At 41.0% G+C, this 21149-nt stretch overlaps 1 protein-coding gene across 1 annotated transcript in view; it reads left to right on the top strand.

Moving 5' to 3' along the window:
* The window catches only part of MAN1A1 (mannosidase alpha class 1A member 1), a 154850-nt gene that overhangs the window by 84947 nt on the left and 48754 nt on the right, over positions 1-21149 (top strand). The window contains exons 4-5 of the mRNA XM_089652188.1: positions 3435-3558; positions 16756-16849. Of these exons, the coding sequence (XP_089508314.1) occupies positions 3435-3558; positions 16756-16849 (218 nt within the window). The remainder of the gene's footprint in view (positions 1-3434; positions 3559-16755; positions 16850-21149) is intronic.

Below are 21149 nucleotides of genomic sequence, written 5' to 3'. Positions count from 1 at the left end.
AGGGCCATGGTCCATCCCTTTGAAACCCAATCTCTGAAGACCCCCTCAGGGTCTCACTGTACATCCCACTTTACCTATTGAATAATTTCCGTCTTTTAAAGATTCTGCTGACAGAAAATTTGGGACACTCTTGAAAGCTTTCAACCTGGCAGGCCCAGCCCTGCTACCAACTCTTGCTGCCATTTCTGTATGTCAGACCAACAGCTAGCTGATCAGAACAGTCAACATGACAGCTTCCTTCTTCTTTTTTTTTTTTTTTTTGTGTATGTAGATGTCCTGGAACATATCTTGAGACAAATATGCAGAAAGGCTTGATTATCTGTTCACATGCGCAGATTCCTTTGGCTAGAAGCTTTGATAGCAAAGGTTGCCTATAAGAGACATGAGTTCAACTCAAACATGTCATGGTTCCAAAGCCCAAAAAATGGTATTAGTCTTATCCTGGAATTTTAACCCTCAACAAATTTATTCCTTCACATTCCAAAGTTTTGAATGAAAATGTGAGAAGTCCGTAGTTGCCTCACTGAGAAAAGGGGAACACATAGCATCTGTAGATATCCAAGATGCCTATCTTTCTGTTCTTGTTTAGCCACATCAATGGTTTCTACTCTTTACAGTTGTAGATGACCATATCCAGTTTGTCACATTCCCTTTGGCCTGTCCTGTGCTCCCAGGGTGTCCACAAAGCCCTTACTCTTGCTTGCGTTTCTCAGAACTCCGGACATCTAGGTGATACGTTATCTAGACTACCCTTTCTGAAGGATTCATCTATTTCAGCTCTCATTAATGTCCAAAAAGACAATCATCTGCTTCAGACTTGGCTGGGTGATCAACTTAAGAAAAATCTGCTTTCCAGCCTTTCATGCACCTAGAGTATCTAAGTCTGGTCCTGGATACATCCTAAAGAAAGGTCTTTTCTTCAAAAAAGAAAATTATTTCTATGAGAGCTCATGCTCATCAACTGAGATCCAAAAGAAATCCCACAGTGAGATTCGTCTTGCGAGTTCTGAATCTAATGTTGGTTTCCTCTGAGGCAGTACTTTCCCCAATTCCATTCGAGAACTCTCCAGCTATACATCCTGTCAGCATGGGAAAAAAAGCATACTCTTTCCCTGGATCTACCTGTGTTCCTTTCCCCTCAAACAAGAAATTCTTGTCCTCATGGATCACCAGTACAATTCTACAATTAGAAGGGTTCACACAATAGATGCAGGTCTGTGAGGTTGAGGAGGAGTCTTCCAATCATTGACAGTTCAGGGAACATGGTCAAGAGAAGAAGCGAAACTTTCCATCAATCTCTTGGAGCTCAAAGTTTTCAGGATGTCACTCCAGCAATGGACCCCCCGCCTTCCCCCTTGTAAAGGGACACCCAATTCAGATACAGTCAGGTAATGCCATCACAGTGCCATATATCATCCATCATGGAGGGACTAGGAGCCTGACTGCCTTGAACCCAAAAAACTAGATCTTTTCATGGACAGAAACCTACTCTCCTGAGATTTCTGAAGTCCACATCCCAGGAGTGGACAACTGACAGCTGGCCACTGGATCAAGGGTAATGGTCTCTTCATCCAGATGTGTTCGATCTGATATGTCAAAAATGGGGGGACTCAAGATGTGGACATCTTAGCCTACAGATACTACATCAAACTTCCACTTTTTGTATCCAGGTCCAGGGATGCTCTGGCCTTGGATGCCCTAGTTATTCCATGGTCTTAGTTCAGACTAATCTATGCCTTTGCTCCTCTGACCATTCTGCTTTGCAAAATAGAGCAGGAGGAAGAAAGTGATTCTTCTGGCACCCAATTGGCTCAGAAGAACCTGGTACAAAGACCTGTTCAGACCTCTTGCGGAAGACCCCTAGCCTTTTGCCAATAGCCCAGATCTACTATCTCATGGCCCACTATTTCACCCTGCTTCAGTCTCTGGCTTTATTTGCATGGCTGTTAAAACCTAGGTCCTAACAGATCAAAGGGTTTCTGAGTCTGTGATCATATCTTGCTAAAAGCAAGAAAAACTACTTGCAGGAAGATTTATTATCGTACCCGGAAATCTTACTATTCCTGGTGTGAGCACAGTCAATTTAATCCCAGAAATTGCTCTATACTGCACATTCTGGCCTTTTCCACAAACCAGTCTTGAGCAGAATCTAGCTCTTAGCACCCTGAAGGGGCAAGTGTTTGACCTTATCCATCTTTTTCCAAAGTCTTCTAATTCCCTTTATAAAAACCTTTTATTCAAGGTGTATTTCGTGTCAGAACCACTTTGCAGCACTCCATGCTTCCTTGGGACCTTAACTTGGTTCTCTCTGCCTTGCAGAAACCACCCTTTGAACTCATCAGGGATATTTATTTAGAGATTCATGCCAGCAAAGTAGCCTTTCTGGTGGCCACCCCATCTGTCATGAGTGTCTCTGAACTAGTAGCCCTATCCTGTAAAGGGCCTTTCCTCATACTTCACAACGAAAAGGATGTATTACACCCTTGGCCATCCTTTCTTCAAAAGGTAGTTTCAGTATTCCACCTCAATTATGACCTTGTTCTACTATCCTTGTGCCCTCCTCTTAAGCACCCAAAGGTAATCTCTCTACATTGCCTGGATGTAGTCATAGCCATTAGAGTGCACCTAAAAGCTACTGCTTTCATCAGACCCACAACTTCCCTCTTTGTCCCTAGGTACTTGCAAAGGGCACCCCACTTCAAAGTCCACCATTACATGGTGAATAAGGGATTTGATTGCTAGATCCTATGCTCTAAAACAAAACCTCCACATGACCTTTTACACACCCCCCCCCCCCCCCCAATTGATCTATTGGAATATCTGAAGGCTTAAAGGCTCAGTAGCCCACCTATGTAAAACTGCCACTTGGTCTTTTGTTCATATTTTTTCAAAAGTTTTACCAGCTGGATGTCCAATCTTCTGCTTTTGGCCTCAAGGTTCTTGCAGCAGCACTCTGAACCTGGGTTTTTTTTTTGTCCTGTTGGCACAATTCCGTTTTGCCTAGTTGTTGCCCATACACTTATATTCATTCCTTGAGGATATCCCATGGTGTATGACTAAGATACCTGTGCAATGTACTGTATGACTAAGATGAGGAATTTTGAATACCTGAACAATCCATATCTTGGAGTGCAGGACACACGTTACGAATGACATGCCTGTGTCCTGTACTGTACTTAAAGATATGGCATTTACAGACAAGTAAATTGTTTTGCACTAACTTTGTTTAATTACATTTTTTATTGTGGTGATAGGGATCCATGCAAGCCCCTTACTCATGTTTACCATATGTAGATTTTGCTCCGCATCATTTCCACACTCAACTTTTTATGTCTGGCCTCAGGAAATTATTAATTTCTATGTTGTATCAATACGCAGTTTGTTTATAATTTTTTTTCCCTTTCTGATCCTATATTGTCTGTCTTGATATTTAGTGGGATTGGTCGGAATTGGCCCTGGGCATCAGGAGGCAGCAGTATCCTAGCAGAATTTGGAACTCTGCACTTGGAATTTATCCATTTAACAGAGATATCCGGAAACCCAGTTTTTGCTGAGAAGGTTGGTTTGTTACAAACTTTTGAAACTAACTTACTATAGACAGTAATTCATATAATTTGGAACCTTTATCTTGGTTTGTTTCCTAATGTGTCCCTTACTTGGAAGAAGTATACAGGATTAGAGTTCAGATCTGTCATGCTTCACTGACTTAATGTTTGTTCTATAGCAAGTATTAGTACAATAGTAGTAAATCCAGAATCCGGATGGCAGCCCTGGGGTTTGCAGCTTTTAATGCAAGCCAACGATAGCAGCTCCCATGTTCCTATCCTTGCATATACTTTATGGGTTTTGCACATGGCCATTATTTACAGCAGGGGCATGCAGACAAAAATACTGCTGAAATAATATGCACAGCGTTTTCTGTAATGCATTTCTATGGGGAAATATACTCTGAAGATGTGTTTCCTAGGCACCACAATTAACAGCATACAGTAGATATAAAACGTCTACACACTCCTATATAAATGCTAGGTTTTTGAGATGTAAAAAAATCAGACCAAGGTAAATCACTTTTTTGCATTTTTTTCCACCTTTAAATCTGCCCTACAATCCATATAATGCAATTAAAAACTGAAATATTTAAAGGGGGGAGAATTACAATAATGTTGCATAAATATGCACACCCTTGAACTAATACTTTGTTGAAACGCATTTGATTTTATGGCAGTATTCAGTCTTTTGGGGTAGGAATCTATCAACATGTCACATCATGCCTTGGGAATCTTTGCCCACTTCTCCTTGCAAAAGCACTTGAAATCTGTATATTGCAAGTGCATCTCTGCACAGTCACACAGTCCTATTCAGGTCACCAAACACATTTTTATTTGGATTCAGGCTTTGGCTTGGCCATTCCAAAACTTTGATCATTTTCAGCTGAAGCTATTCTTCTATTGATTTGGAGGTATGCTTTGGGTCATTCTCGTGCTGAAAAGTGAAATCCCTCTTCATCTTCAGCTTTTTAGCAGGGGCCTGCTCGTACGTCCCTCCACCTTAACTAAAGTCCCACTTCCATCTGAAGAAAAACCAGATGGTTTTACTTAGTAAGAAAAGGTTTCCATCTTTCCACCCTAGCCTGCAGCCCAGATATATGATGAATACGGGAGATTGCTGTCACATGTAGTACACTGCCAGAAATTCCTGCAGCTATAGTCCTCTTGGCAGTCTCCTGGACCAAATTTCTTCTCGTTTTTGTCATCAATTTTGGAGGACTGTTCAGCTCCTGATAATATCACTGCTGTGCCAAATTTTCTCCACTTGTTTGTGTTCAAGGGTATATCCATTGTCTTGGAAATTTTTTTGTGTTTTTCTCCTGACTAATACCTTCCAACAATGAGATCCCTTTGATGCTTTACACTGTTTTTGCAGACCATGGATTTTGCTGTATCATAGTAAATGTCAGAAAAATCCTACTAGATCTTTATATGAGCTTAATCAGTCACTTGATGACAGGTGTGTACTGACTACTATTTAACATCTGTTTGAATGTGACTGGTCAAAAATTTATAAGGGATTTATCTTGGTCTGATTTTTATATTTTTTTCTGCATCTCATGAACCTGGTATTTACAGGGATTTGTTGACTTTATATATCCATATCCACTGTATATTACTCTGTACACCCATACCTTGTTAATGTAAATTGCCATGTGCAAGACCTATAAAAGATAAAAGGAATAGGCTGTGTTGTCCATGTGAGTTTGAGAGCTTGAACAATGCTACCAGAAACTCTCACATATAGAAGGGCTGTTTATTAGAATGGAAGAGCACCACCTGCTTTTGGAACTTTTTAGCAGTCTTGTTAAAAGTATAAGTTCATCTTTTGGAACCTGTTACACCTGTATGTAGGTTGAAACATGTTCTAGCACAACACAGCCCTGTGACAGAAAGTTGGGGTTTCTCTTCCCCTGCAGCCACTATCACATTTAAAATTGGTGGGGGCGCATGCGTGGCCCGGCTTCGGGATGGACGTGTAGTGCATGGAGCTCCGTCCACCCGCCAGCAGAGACGTGGCTCACACTGACACCAGGAAGTACCGAGCGTCCAAAAACCTACATAAGGGTATATTAACCCTCTCTCTGCCATGCCACGCCGCAGGAAAGCCCCAGGACAGCCAGGGAAGCTAAAAAGCTTCTTCCCTGCTGTCCCCTCATGCAGCCAACATGGCGCCAGCTGCAGTATAAACGGCCACAGCTCCTGTGACAGAGACACTGCAGCACAGCACCTGGACCCCAGACTGAGAGCACCACTGTACCCAGGAGACCCGGGTGAGTCCTCTCCTCCTCTGTCTCCCACCACAAGCAGCCCTGCTAAATCAAGGCCCAGATTGGATACTGAATACACTCCTGACAGTCAACCTATTCTCTCACAAATTCTACCTCACAATACTACTCCATCTTTAATTGAATCTTTCCCTGCTTCTGACCAACCTATCACTGAAATATCCATGAAAAACATGCTTCTTTTTCTGCGACAAACACTTCACATTGATCTCACAGCATCACTATTCCAAATTTCTAATGTGGTACAACAAGAACACCGCATACGCCATATTGAAAACAAAATGGGAGAAATTTTTACAGCGCATAACAACTTGACTGACGCACACGCAGACCATGAAGCTGATATTGAACAAATAAACCTTAAATTAGCGGACTTAGAAGACCGTTCCAGACGCAACAACATCAAATTCAGAGGTATACCTGAATCAATTACCAACGATACCCTGACTCCATATCTCCAACAATACATAAAAATCCTCATCCCCTCACTCACGGATATGGAGCTCGCCATAGATCGAGTGCACAGAATACCCAAACCAACTTTCTTACCAGCCCTCAATCCCCAGAGATGTATTGGCACGTATACACTTTTACCATGTAAAAGAGAAAATGTCAACAGCCAGAAATCCTCCACCCCTTCCGCCATCACATGCAAATATCAAATTATTTGCTGATTTATCCAAAGCCACACTCCTTAACCGCAAAAAGCTCGTCACTATAACCACAAGCTTTGTGGAACCATGGCATAGGTTATCAATGGGGCTTCCCCACAAAACTTACCAGTAAACATGGTAAAATCTACACCATCAAAAATCTAGAAGCAGGCATCGATCTCCTAAAAACCTGAACATAATACCTTCGGAACCTCAACACTCCACTCCTGCCAACATACAACAAATGGATGCAGAGTGGTCCTGATCCTTCAGGTCTAAACACTACTAAACACCTACCATCTTGGGCACTATCCCTCATCTAACCAATTGCTGGCAAACGGCCACATATCGAACATTTCCAAGTTACAAGAGACTTTTCAGCATGACCTCTCTTACGGTCTATGCTGGTTCAAACCCCCGTTACGTAGTAGCAATTCACGCTACTCATGTTACTTGGATTTTTCGCAAATCTTTTTTTACCCTCTTTACCCTTCCCCCCCCCCCCCCCCTCCTGCACCACCAGTCAATGAACCCAACCCACCGTTCAACGGAAAACTCCACTTGACCCAATGATTGATCCACAACCAACACACCATGCTTATGGAAGACCACTACCTGTAACTATAACACATGTACCTTCTCATCAAGACAAGAAATGATTCTCCTACTCAACTCCAATCAACAACCTACAAAATTGATTAAAATATCATCTCTTAATGTTCACGGCCTAAACTCCCCTTTCAAGAGGTCCCTGCTTCTGCAAGAAACTCGCTCCTTACATGCTGATGTACTTTTCCTACAGGAAACACACTTCGCGTCAACCAAAATTCCACCTCCAGCACTTCTCCCATGTATACATGGCACCGAGCCCAAAAAAGAAAAATGGTGTCATTACAGCCATAAAGGACTCTATCCAATTCCACCACATCTCAGAAACGATAGACCCTCAAGGTCAATACCATATCCTGATCTGCAAACTCAACGAAATTCTTTACACCCTAGTCAACGTCTATGGCCCTAACACCAATCAATTACAGTTCTACAACAGACTTCAATCAATCATCTCCTCCTAAAAACAAGGCAGACTCCTCATAGGCAGTGACTTCAACATCATTGGCAACCCACTCCTGGACTCTTCCTCAAACGATGTTCCAAACATAATTTCAACCAATTTCTACATAACAACGATCTCTGACATTTGGCGATGCCAACACAGCACAGAAAGAGATTACACCTACTACTCCCCATCCCACCTATCTTACTCCAGAATTGACTTTTTTTATCACAGACAAATGGACCCTACAACGTATAACCTCCTCATCAATTGGTACCATAACATGGTCAGACCACGCTCCAATCAATATCACCCTTGACAACCAGCAACATTCCTCGATTCCCCAAATCTGGAGACTAAATTCATCGTTACTGAAAAAGCCAGACAAAAAGAAGCACATACTGGATGCACACAATATGTTTTTTGAACTTAATGACACACCTGATATCTCTATACCCACACTATGGTCCGCTTACAAAGCTTATATGAGAGGTATCCTCATACAATTAAACCCCCGCATCACAAAACCAAGAACTCAACAAATCGCCCAACTCCTTACATTTTTTTAAACTAAAAGAAGAACAAAACAAAAATCTCAACCCCTCCACATCTAGCTCCCTCGCCTCAGACAGAAATAAACTACGAGCCCTTCTACGATTTTAATATACAAAAAATGAAAGCAAAATTCTATTCTTTAGGTAACAAAGCAAATTCATTACTAACTAAATTAATGAAACAAAGACGTTTAAAATCCAAAATCTCTCTAATGAAATATCCAACTACTCACAATTCTCTCACAAATCCACAAGAAATAGCAAATGCCTTCGCGACATACTACCAAAAATTATACAATCTCAAAAACGACCCAGACACTACCCAACCAACATCCATATCCATACAAAAATTCCTCAACACTACCAAACTCCCCCAACTCACTTCAGATCAATACTATTTCCACTCCAATTTCCCCTATGGAAATAGAAAAAACCATCAAATCATTACCACTCAACAAATCACCAGGAAACAATGGTTTCACCTACGAATTTTATAAATCATTTGCCTCCGACCTCTCACCATATCTGACCAAGCTCTTCAACCATGCAGCCTCTACAGGCACATTCCCCAAAGAAATGCTGCAATCCATAATTACGTCCTTCCCGAAACCCGGTGAAAATCCTCTAAATGTCCAGAACTATAGACCAATATCACTACTCAACACAGGCATAAAGCTCTATGCTAAAATTATAGCCCAAAGACTCCTCCCCTATCTACCTACATTAATTCACCCAGACCAAGTAGGATTCATCCCAGGTCGCCAAGCTCCTGACGCAACTAGAAGACTCATATCCCTTCTCTATAACCTAGAAATCACCAAACAACCCTCCATACTATTGTCCTTAGACGCAGAAAAAGCATTCTACCAACTACACTGGCAGTTTATGCAAGTAACCCTACAAAAATTCGGCATCACAAACTGGATGCTATCGGCCATCCTTTCCCTCTACTCCAATCCATCAGCCAAAGTATTTACAGATGGAACATTATCAGATCCCTTCGACATCGCAAACGGCACTAGACAAGGTTGCCCTCTATCCCCTATAATATTTACACTACTCATTGAACCCTTAGCCTCAAAACTAAGAGACGATCCAACATTTTCAGGAATCACCCACCTCAACACAGAACATAAAATCAGTTTATTCGCAGATGACATCATACTAATGATAACCAACCCACACAAATCCCTCCAAACGATTCGCTCAATTCTCCAAAATTATTCTGACGTCTCATACTACAAACTTAATGAACCCAAATCCTCCATTTTAAATCTCCACACGCCTACCCAAACTCAAGAATTACTAGCCAAACAATTCGCCTTCTCTTGGGAGCACTACAACATACCCTATTTAGGAATTAAACTCACCGCAGCAATAGACCAATTATATCCCTCAAATCATAAACTTCTACTTGAATCCATTCCACGAGAAATTACAACACTCGATACATCAACGCTCTCCAAACTGGGACGAGTAGAGACTCTGAAAATGTACATACTACATAAAATTCTGTGCATATTCCGCACTCTCCCCATTCCCATTCCTAATATCTTCTTCTCTAAACTACAAGCAATTTTCTCTAAATTCCTCTGGAATTCTACAAAACCCAGATGCACTACAAATCTACTATTACATCCAATATCCAGAGGAGGAGCAGGTCTTCCACACTTAAAATCATACTACAATGCTACTCTTCTTGACCAAATATACTATTGGTGGCACCCAACAAAAGAAAAATCATGGTCTACCATGGAAACACTCCCGCTGCTCCTGATCATACCATGAAACATACTCTTCACACCACAAATACCCCAAACCAAATACCTACTTAAACACCCCTGTATCCAAGCCTCTCTCCAAGCTTGGTACGACCTCATAACTACTAAATTTGAAGATACCAAACATGTACCCACCCCAATCAATATACTACACATCATCACTCCCTCCCTAAATTTATTAAAATGGGAAAAATCCGGCCTAACCAACATAAAAGACCTCTATACAAATCACAAATTGGAATCGGTCCAGATTCTCCACAACAAATTTAATCTACTCGCTACCGAATACTTCACCTACCTGAGAATAGTTCACTGCTTACAAACGATAAACATACCTAATTTCATGAAAATTCCTACCACTGCATACCAATTCTTTAACAAAACCAAATATCCAGGTAAAGGCATCTCTACCTTTTACACACAAATAGTAAATTCACAATTTATCCTACAAACTTCTAACTGGGAAAAAATTCTCCTACAAACAATAGCTCCACGTTCGTGGGCGAAAACTTTCAACATCACCCATAAAGCCTCACGACGTAGCTGTCATTGGGAATCGTACCTAAAAATACTACACCAATGGTACTTAACACCCGTTTAAACTCTCACTGTACTACCCACAACATTCCTCCTCCTGCTGGAGACAATGCGGAGAAATAGGATCAACACTCCATACACTATAGACATGCAAATCACTTAAATGTTTCTGGAACAGCGTCTTCCAAATGCTCTCAACATTAACTAACACTCCAATAACCCCAAACGCTGCTCTGGCACTCCTCCATATCGGAATCAATGATTTCCCTCGAGACTCCCGTACCATTATTACTCACACATTATCTGCAGCTAAAATAAACATCACTAAACTATGGAACACTACTAAATCCCCTTCTCTCACTTCACTGATAACAGACCTTAACTTCCAATGTGACATGGATAGAAGATCTGCCTTAAACAACACCTCCTACCACACATTTAAGCTCCAATGGTATCGATGGTTACAAAACCCAAATTGTTCCATAAAATTCTGACAATCTAACTATAAAATACCTTGACCCATATGCCTAGACTGGTGCATTTACCCTTCCCCTCTCTCTCCCCTTCCCCACCACCCCTCTATCCCTGCTCCTTGTTCTCCACCCCCTATAGACCTCCTCTAAAACCATACATGGTTCAGAACAAACAGAGCATACCTCTCATGCTAACACCATATATTTCATTACTATCCCCAGCCAATTGGGGGGGAAAATATTGTTTACTATGCTGTAATGTCATATCTCAAACTGAACCGTACTTGCCTACAATGTTTGTTATAAAATCTTTCAATAAAACTATTGAAACTAAAATTGGTGCGACTGTGCTGGTCTCTGCCCACACAGCTAAACAATTTATTTGTTCATTCATAGCCATCTGTGAATGAATAAACTAAAATTCCCATCTTCCACCACAGATGAACTTGTAGTTTCAAAGGACTGCAAGCGTGCTGACGACTGCACTCATAGCTCATTCACAGTTCCTACAGCTCTGAAATTGATAGCTTGTATAGAGGTGAGGGCACAGAGCTGTACGTAGTGTCTGCGGGAGCTTGCAATTGCACTCGTGATCCACTGATTGTGGGTGCAATGCTCTACAGTCTCCTTTCAAAAAGTAATACATACATGCTTTTTTTTTCTTTACAAAGCTAAAACTAAAACAAGCACAGACTTTGCCCATGTAGGGCAAGGCCAAAGATGTGTTTTTAATTCCCTGTCCTCACTTCAGCTGCTGGGATATAGAAATTACTTAGTATGGAGGAGTGATTGACTTTCTACCATTTTTCTCATGTGACCACACTTTTGCCTGGTGATTATCCCAGTGTGGTCACATGGGATTTGTTGCACACAATGTGCAGCATGTATACAGGTGAAACTTGAAAAATCAGAATATCGTGCAAAAGTTCATTTATTTTAGTAATGCAACTTCAAAAGGTGAAACTAATATATGGGACTCATTACATGCAAAGCAAGATAGTTCAAGCCGTGATGTGTCGTCATTGTGATGATTATGGCTTACAGCTCATGAAAACCCCAAATCCACTATCTCAGAAAATTAGAATATTGTGAAAAGGTGCAATATTCTAGGCTCAAAGTGTCCCACTCTAATCAGCTAATTAAGCCATAACACCTGCAAAGGGTTCCTGAGCTTTTAAATGGTCTCTCAGTCTGGTTCAGTAGGAATCACAATCATGGGGAAGACTGCTGACCTGACAGTTGTGCATAATACCATCATTGACACCCTCTATGAGGAGGGAAAGCCTCAAAAGGTAATTGCAAAAGAAGTTGGATGTTCCCAAAGTGCTGTATCAAAGCACATTAATAGAAAGTTATGTGGAAGGGAAAAGTGTGTAAGAAAAAAGTGCACAAGCAGCCAGGGATGACCGCAGCCTGGAGAGGATTGTCAGGAAAAGGCCATTCAAAAGTGTTGGGGACTTTCACAAGGAGTGGACTGAGGCTGGAGTCAGTGCATCAAGAGTCACCACACACAGATGGATCCTGGACATGGGCTTCAAATGTTGTATTCCTCTTGTCAAGCCGCTTCTGAACAACAAACAATGTCAGAAGCGTCTTACCTGGGCTAAAGAAAAACAGACCTGGTCTGTTGCTCAGTGGTCCAAAGTCCTCTTTTCTGATGAGAGCAACGTTTGCATCTCATTTGGAAACCAAGGACCCAGAGTATGGAGGAAGAATGGAGAGGCAAACACTGCAAGATGCTTGACGTCCAGTGTAAAGTTTCCACGGTCTGTGTTGATTTGGGGAGCCATGTCATCTACTGGTGTTGGTCCACTGTGCTTCATTAAGTCCAGGGTCAACGCAGCCGTCTACCAGGAGATTTTGGAGCAATTCATGCTTCCTTCCGCAGACAAGCTTTATGGGGATGCTGACTTCTTTTTCCAGCAGGACTTGGCACCTGGCCACACTGCCAAAAGCACCAAAACCTGGTTCAATGACCGTGGGATTACTGTGCTTGATTGGCCAGCAAACGTGCCTGACCTGAACCCCATAGAGAATCTATGGGGCATTGCCAAGAGAAAGATGAGAGACATGAGACCGAACAATGCAAAAGAGCTGAAGGCCGCTATTGAACCATCCTGGTCTTCCATAACACCTCAGCAGTGCCACAGGCTGATAGCTTCCATGCCACACCACATTGAGGCAGTGATTGCTGCAAAAGGGGCCCAAACCAAGTACTGAGTACATATGCATGCTTATACTTTTCAGAGGTCCGATTTTGTTCTATGTACAATCCTTGTTTTATTGATTGCATGTGATATTCTAATTTTCTGAGATTGTGGATTTGGGGTTTTCATGAGCTGTAAGCCATAATCATCACAATTATGACAAATCACGGCTTGAACTATCTCATATATTCGTTTCACCTTTTAAGTTGCATTACTGAAATAAATGAACTTTTGCACAATATTCTAATTTTTCGAGTTTCACCTGTATGTGGTATATCTGTGATGCCTACTTTTTAAAATGTCAAGTATGACGAGTGTCCTTTAGCACCTGTTAAACGACTTAAGTTGGCCAATCTCCTATGATCACTGTTTGGATGACAGTGTATGGTGAGTCATAGAACCAGGGGCAGGGCAAACCTCAAAAGCATGCAGATGATGAAGTTTTTTACATGTCTTTAGCAGTCACACGGTTAAAGTGAACATGTCAGGAAATATAGAGACTTCCATTACTGACTAATCCTTGTTATTTCTTCTTGGGAGTCACTGATCATTCAGTATTTCACCAAATAGTGAAAGGAGGAGGATGACAACCCTGCAAAACTTGTCAGTAACTGCAGTATCCATATTTAAATGCTTGGCTTCTCTTTTCCAGAAAATAGCCTATGTCGTCAATGGGCACCTGTAGATATTAAAAAGTTTGTAAAATGTTTATTGACTTTATTGTAATACCTGTAGATAATTTGGGACCTTCTGGAAGCATGATTAAAAGACTCAGTTGGCGATCTCCATGTGGTGCCTTGATGCTAGAAAGTGAAAATTGTTGGACACTCACTCCCAGCATTACAGGAGTGAAAACCATCATTGCAACAAGGTATGGAGATTGCGATCTGGGATTACTTCAAGGCTTCCTAAGGGCCCAAATAGCCTATAGGTATTAAAATAGGCAATTTTACAAAGCTGCATAGATTTTTAGCAACTGGGGCCTCTTGACTGCATAGGAAATTTTTCATGGAAAAGTTGAACTAAAGCTGACAATGGATAGAATTTCAAAAGAAAATTTAAAGGAAAATTATTACGAAAATTCTCAGAACATTTAAATGTCAGTTCAAAATTGGGTTTGCTTTTAACATTTAATTTAAGAATGAATGGACTTTATCGAACGAAAACCACATACACTTACAAATGCATTAATTCTAGAAAATTTTCCATCCTGCTTCCTGCAACAAATTCTCATCAATGCGATAGAAAACTAAGTACGTTTTGGCCCACTAATGATTAGAAAAACAAATTAACTTTCTTAGAACTCTCTTTTCCTGAGAATTTTCATTTGAAATTCTATCCATCTATGACCAGTTTTAGGCCTGTAGTCATAACCAGTTTCATTTAGGTAGAGTTTTAAGAACAACTTGGCCCCCCACTGTCCTCTCAGGAGAATAATAGCTTTGGGGTATATTTCTACTTTAATGTCATAGATCAGGGGTGTCCAACCTGAGGGCCAAGGGCCACATGCGGTCTAGAGTTTAGCAATGCAGCCTGGGCCATGCACAGCTGGAGGGATGCTGGGGCTGCCATGTTTGCAATAGCATCGGCAGCAGGCAATGCAGGGGTGCCAGGTAAGTAAATTCTTCATGGCCAGATCTAGAGAGGTGTTGGGGAGAGCCCCAATTCTGCCCCCTACCCCCCCCCAACATTTTTCTGGTACCGCACAGCCAGTGATTACCTGCAGTGGTCATTGCTGGATGCACTTTGTCGGCATTCAGTAGCAACCACAGCAAGTAATCACTGGCTGCGGCCACCACTGACTTCTCATTGACCATGAATGGGCCTGGCAGCCGCCCCTACCCACTGAGAGCCACAGAAGTAACTGCTCATCCACCATTCTTATTAGTGTGTTTTAAGTGCAGCCCAAGACCATTTCTCTTTTTCCAATGTGGCCCAAGAAGGTCAAAAGATTGAACACCCTTGACATAGATGATGACCTTCCCGGCTAATAAATTGGCTTATTTTAGTAAACATTACAGTTGACTCATCTTAGCCACTTTTTTGTTTATTTAACTATGACACAATCCACTGACTCTGAAGATTAATACAAAAGAACAGTATGTTGGCAATTGGAAAGCCTAATACCTGCTGAGATTAGTAATTTACAAGCAGCATGGAAGCACACCTTGATTAATGGACAATGTGGAATCTTTTTATAAGCAATCCAAGGGGAAAATATTAGCGTATAGTTTGTACTTTCACTTTAGTACCATTTTTTCAGTATGATACTTACTGAAGGACACTTCTCCCCTCCGTAGTGACATGAAAGATTATGCTGATAGTATGGCAACTGGTTTTTCATTTAGAGAGGGCATGCATACGGTTTCATCTGAATTAGAGCTTAAAGTGGAACATGACCTTCATGTGTTTTAAAAAAACAAACACAACCTAAATAACAAACTCAACATACATATTAACGCTGCTGAGACTACGTAAGCCATACCAAAGAGTATCTAAATGTCCTCCTCAGTGCTGATTTTTACCTGTTGATCCTTGAAGTGGTTAGGGTAATCCAGGACTTCCCATGGAAAGCCGGTAAACATCTGGTGCTGCTCAATTTCAGCTCTTTGAGGATCTCTGTATTCACATGGACTTTAACTTAAAAAAAAAAGCAGTGTGAGCAGCAAGTTTTGACAAAGCATTTGCAGAGCTTTCAGCAAGCTTTTAAAGTATCATTCAACTCCAGTTTGTACATGTTGCTACCATGCTTCAGCAGACTTTCAACAAGCTTCAAGAAGTGCTTGCAGCTTGCTTAAAGTGGCAACCAGCCATTAGGATCTGTGTTCAACATTTGCAAAGTGGAGCTGATCGGTACTTTAAAAGCTTCAACAAAGCTTGCTGAAAGCTCTGCAAATGCTTTGTCAAAGCTTGCTGTTCACACTGCTCTTATACAAACTGAAGTGCATGTGAAACAGGCCTAACTTTGCCTCATCACCCTGCATCCATTACCTTAAACGTTTTGTTGCCTCAGAGATGTAGCTGAAGGTGATAGAATAGGCTAGTTCTCCCCACTTTCTGACCTCACATCAGTGGTACCCATCCACTGCCTGAAAAAGAAGAGGACCACTAAACGGTAAAACCTGTGCACACAGTTTATTTGGGTTGATTTCAAAGGCTATTGCTTCTCTAAAAGGGTTGTGTTTAAATGTTTGTTTCATTGCATATACTTGCCTCTACTTCAATCATTGAATATTGGACTATAAGCAAAAAATTAGATTTTAAGTTGAATAGGGTTATTGCTAATTTGTCTTGCAAGTCCCTTCATACCCTTTTCCTCTCAAAAGTGTGCCAATTTACAGACTTCCCCTGCACCTTTGTTTTGCGCCAATGCCAAAAGTGATTTTCTCTGATCACCATAGGAAAAGCCATAAAAAAAACTTTGCTTTTGCATAACCTTTTTCAGCAGTGTAAAAGAAAGAGCAGAGTTTGTTGTCATAATAATTAACTCCATGCTGTTCTAGCCAGTATTTTATTTCTCCTTTGTAATTTTGGATGACTATTAGGTTTTTGTAGGTTGTATATGCCATATTTATCTTTTATTTATCATTTATCCTTTTACGCTGCACAGTTATTTGTTGCTGTTATTTGTCTCTTGCTGAAATACTATGGTTGTTTTAGGTAATGAATATTCGAAAAGTGTTAAATCGACTCGATAAACCCCAAGGACTATACCCAAACTACCTAAACCCAAGCAGTGGACAGTGGGGACAACGTAAGTATACTAGATTGTTTCAGTTTTTACATTGTCACTTTTAGAACTTGTTCTTATCTTATGTGACTTTTAGGTCTCTTTCAGACAGGTGGTTTGAGAGGGGAGGGGATAAAAACAGGTGACTGTGCCAAAGTTTTACTATTCCCCCGCTTGCCCACCCAAACTGTAATATAACATTTGTAAACTCTGCACCCCAAGTTAAAAATGCTATGGTGTTACAAGGAAGACAAGACTTGTAGTTCATTCATTCACAAATCTCTGTGAATGCAGGACACAGTTATGTGGGCAGGAGCCCTCCACATCCATGCTAGTTTCAAAAACCTGCAGGGTAGAAGAACCCCGGCATGTTTTCAGTGGGGCGGAGGTGTGGGGCTTTGCTTAGTAACATGTTGGATTTTAATCAAGATACTCTGTACAGTGTAGATATTTTGGATTTTATATGACTTTAATTAAGAGCATGTAAAAACTACTTGAGCTAGTTTCTACCCACCAACTGTCTGGGTTGGCATAAGACTAGACCCACCAACTGTCTAGGTTGTAAGACTAGACCCCACTGGACTGGAAAATTGCAGGGTTGCCCGGAATGTGACTTTCAAGCACTAAGCATTGCATTGAGGCGCTTTCCAGACCATTGTGTGCTGTGTTGGTCACAGAGCATTCTCCAGGTCCACAGCCATGACTCAGCCTCTGGTGTCACCCAGTCCGTGAACACTCACATAGTGAGTAGCTGCTGGTTGTGGCAAGTCAAGCCAGGAGTTTGATCTTCAGGCACTAGGCTCTGCAATGTGTTAGTCTAGAAACCTTCTGTACTGTGTGTTAACTGCAGAGCTTTTTGACCCTCCTGTAACTGTGAGCCTGATTCGGAATCCCAGCAATCGGGAGGGACTGTTTTTGGTCATTGCGGTTTTCTTCAGTGGATATTATTTATATACATATACACACAGGGTTGTTTCAGATCTTATTGATACAGTGTGTATCACCCTGCATTTGAAAGACTGGCCTGCTTTTATAGGCTTTGGGTCTTTTAGAGCTCCTGTGGCTACAAAGACCTTGGAAACACCCTGAAAGGACTTGGGCTTGCCTAAGACTGTCAGAGCATTACCTCTTTGAGAAGGGATTCACTAATAGGTGATCTGCGCTAACCACTGGAAGGGTCAAGGTATACTTACCTTTGAGGAATTCACTGATAGCTGAATTCCCTCCTTTAAAACCCAGTTTGAGTTTAAAGGTTAAGTTCACCTTTTGTAATATGTTACATGTTACACCCATATTCGGGGTGTAACATGTTACAATTGTGCTGGCCCTCGCAGATTTATTATTTATTACAGGTACTTATAAAGCGCCATCAATTTACACATTTCTTTGCATATATTGTACATTCAGTTCAGTCCCTAACCCTCCAGGGGCGTACAATCTAAGGTCCCTAACTCACATTCATACATATCCATACTAGAGCCAATTTAGACAGGATCCAGTTAACATACCAGCATGTCTTTGGAGTGTGCGAGGAAACCGGAGTACCTGGAGGAAGCCCTCGCAGGCACAGGGAGAACATGCAAACTCCAGGCAGGTTGTACTGTGGTTGGGATTCGAACCAATGGCCCTGGTACTGCCAGGCGGAAGTGCTAACCATTTAGCCACTGTACTGCCCATCCCCCCCAAACCCCCTCTCCACAACCATTGACTTACCAGTAGTACTAATGTATTATTATAAAGGGTTTATATAGCGCTAACAATTTGCGCAGCGCTTTACAATATAAAGAGGGACAGTACAATTACAGTACAACTCAATACAAAAGGTACAAAAGATAATTGCTGCAGGAGATGATCTGATGGAGAAGACTCTGGTACAGTTCTTATGTTGATGTGGGGTAGGCTTCCCTGGATCAGTGAGTTTTCTAAGATCACCTAAAGGAAATCTCTGTATATTTCATTTCTTAGAGTACCGTACAGGACATAGGCCATTCCCTCTTCAATTTCTTAGTGACTACCAATTGCTTACTGAAAAACCATTGACTCACGGAGTAGGGTGGGCTTATAAGGTAGGTATCTAGGAGGCTTGTCCTCAGAAGCTTTGGCAGTGTCCAACTATATGAAGGTACCAGCCTATAACCCAGGATCAATGAATACTTTTTCCTTTATTGTACTCCATGAAACAGAATTTACAGGCAAGTCGTTTTTTTTTTTTTTTTTGTTTTTTTTTAGTTTTAGATTAAATGCTAGAAAGAGGCAAAGTAGATGTGTTGTCAAATGCAACCAGTAAGAGTCCAGAATACATTTTCTAAACCAAGGGAGAAAAGTGAAAAGTTGTTAGCTTGCAGTGTACATCATCACTTTTTCCTTTTACCCAGCTTTTCTACAATACTTGTCCATGATCTCTTTATAAATTAGCTCAGTATGTATTTTTGCTAATGTTTTTGAGTATATGCTGTATTTTGGATATAAATGAGCTTGAGAGGCTGGGCAAATGGCAATTGTGAGAATAGACTTTAAATTCCCAGCTTGTAAATACTTCTTTTCTTGAATGATGTTCACACATAGTAACAAGGCCATCTGAATCTGTTAAGGCTGTATGTGCTCACAGATAATGAGTCACACAGAGCACAAGGCTCTATGGGGGGATAAAAAGTACAGAGCCCAAACAAAGCAAACTTCTGTGCTTTTCTTTACTCTTTTTGTCTCTCTCTAATATATATTCCTATTCATAATACTAATTGCTGCAGCAGAAATGCTTCTGTCTGCTGACCAAGTAACTAAGGTACAAATAAAGATCCTTTTTGGTGTGTTTTTTTTTAACCAGCTGCATTGTGTGCAAGGTTGCCAAATCATGCTACTCATTTAACCTCTCTATATACAGTAGTTTGTATAACAAATGTATTTACACCTGTATGCATAACATGCATATGTTCTGCAAATCCACCTGATTTTCCAAATTGACAGGAACGGTTTCCATAGTGATTGTGAAGGTCATTCAAATGAAGCTTGACTTCTAAATTCTGTATACTAAATGTTAGTGCAATTAAGCATTATTCTACTACCTGAATGCTTCATTTTACTTCCAGCCATTCAAAGTTAGCCTTCCCACATATGTCTATACACAGCAGCTGACATGCACCACTGTGTAGGTGGATTAAAACACATTTTACATGTATCCTGGAGTGGGTATTATAAGTGAAAGGCAGGATCTGCATTCACAAGACTCCTTTACAGCTAATCCCAAATAGTGGGTGGATATATATTAAGAACCACACAGAAGGGAACATTCATTTTTAAATCTATTGGTTTGCAGAAATGTGACAAAATCTTAAATGAAAGCTGTACTGAAGAGTAGGAAAGCTGCCATTGCTGATTTCGCCTTTGGAAAATGGTAGTTGCCTGTCCCTGTCACCCTTAATCACTGGCTTGAGAACTTTGAGTAGCTGACTCCAAACAAATATGCAGATCACAATTTTTAAGAAACACATACAAACAAGGTATGCAGCGCTAAACAGAAGCTATAAAGAAAACCTTGTTCCCAATGGTTCTGTAGGGACAAAATGATGAAGCTAATAGCCTGTTCAAGTTCCCAGTATGGTAATTAAACCATGTAGATTTGTGTGAAAAAATGTTCATAACAGCAAGACATCAGCGTGCAATCCTGAAGATACCACCAAAATTATGCGCTTACCACAAGGGCATACAAACAGAGCATTGTATGTATATACTCTGGTGTGTCATCCATGGAAAGGGGAGCCTGGTTCACACTGCGGACAACATCCAGTCACTAGGATAAGCACTCAAGGGATGTCCGCACACGTTCTGGGGTCACATCCAGCTCACCGGTAGGCCCAACGGCGTCCAGCCTCGCGGTATGTGCTCCTCCTATCGCCAATGCCAAACACACAATAGAGCATAGATAAAGTTCCACAAGCCACAATATACTTTGGTACCCACGTCTGTCCTCTCTGAATCCTCACTTTACTTTTCACAATGTTTGACTGCCACCTGACTTTCAGGATTTATATGCTTGTCAGGCAGCTACCACTTTTAGGAGTTTAACAATGGTAGCCTCTGTGTTTCTGTGAATACAGTTTTTCTGCAATCTAGAAAACATTCCTACTGTATACTGCTAATCATGAAGAACCGTAATAATGATGCTGGGTTATGGTTATCTAAATTTATATTTACACCTTTTATTGTTAGCAGCATTTAAAAAAAGTTTAAGCTTAAAATAACGAACTTACAAATGGATGTGTGAGTTTTGAAGACGACATGAAGCAACTAATAATGTTCCAGAGAGACCAAATAGTGTTGATACGTC

The sequence above is a fragment of the Staurois parvus genome, unplaced genomic scaffold, assembly GCF_062004578.1.
Source record: "Staurois parvus isolate SC_StPar_1 unplaced genomic scaffold, SC_StPar_1.0 ptg000672l, whole genome shotgun sequence".
Lineage (NCBI taxonomy): Eukaryota > Metazoa > Chordata > Amphibia > Anura > Ranidae > Staurois > Staurois parvus.
Note: the sequence above shows the minus strand (reverse complement) of the source record. Positions and strands in the feature narration are given on the sequence as shown.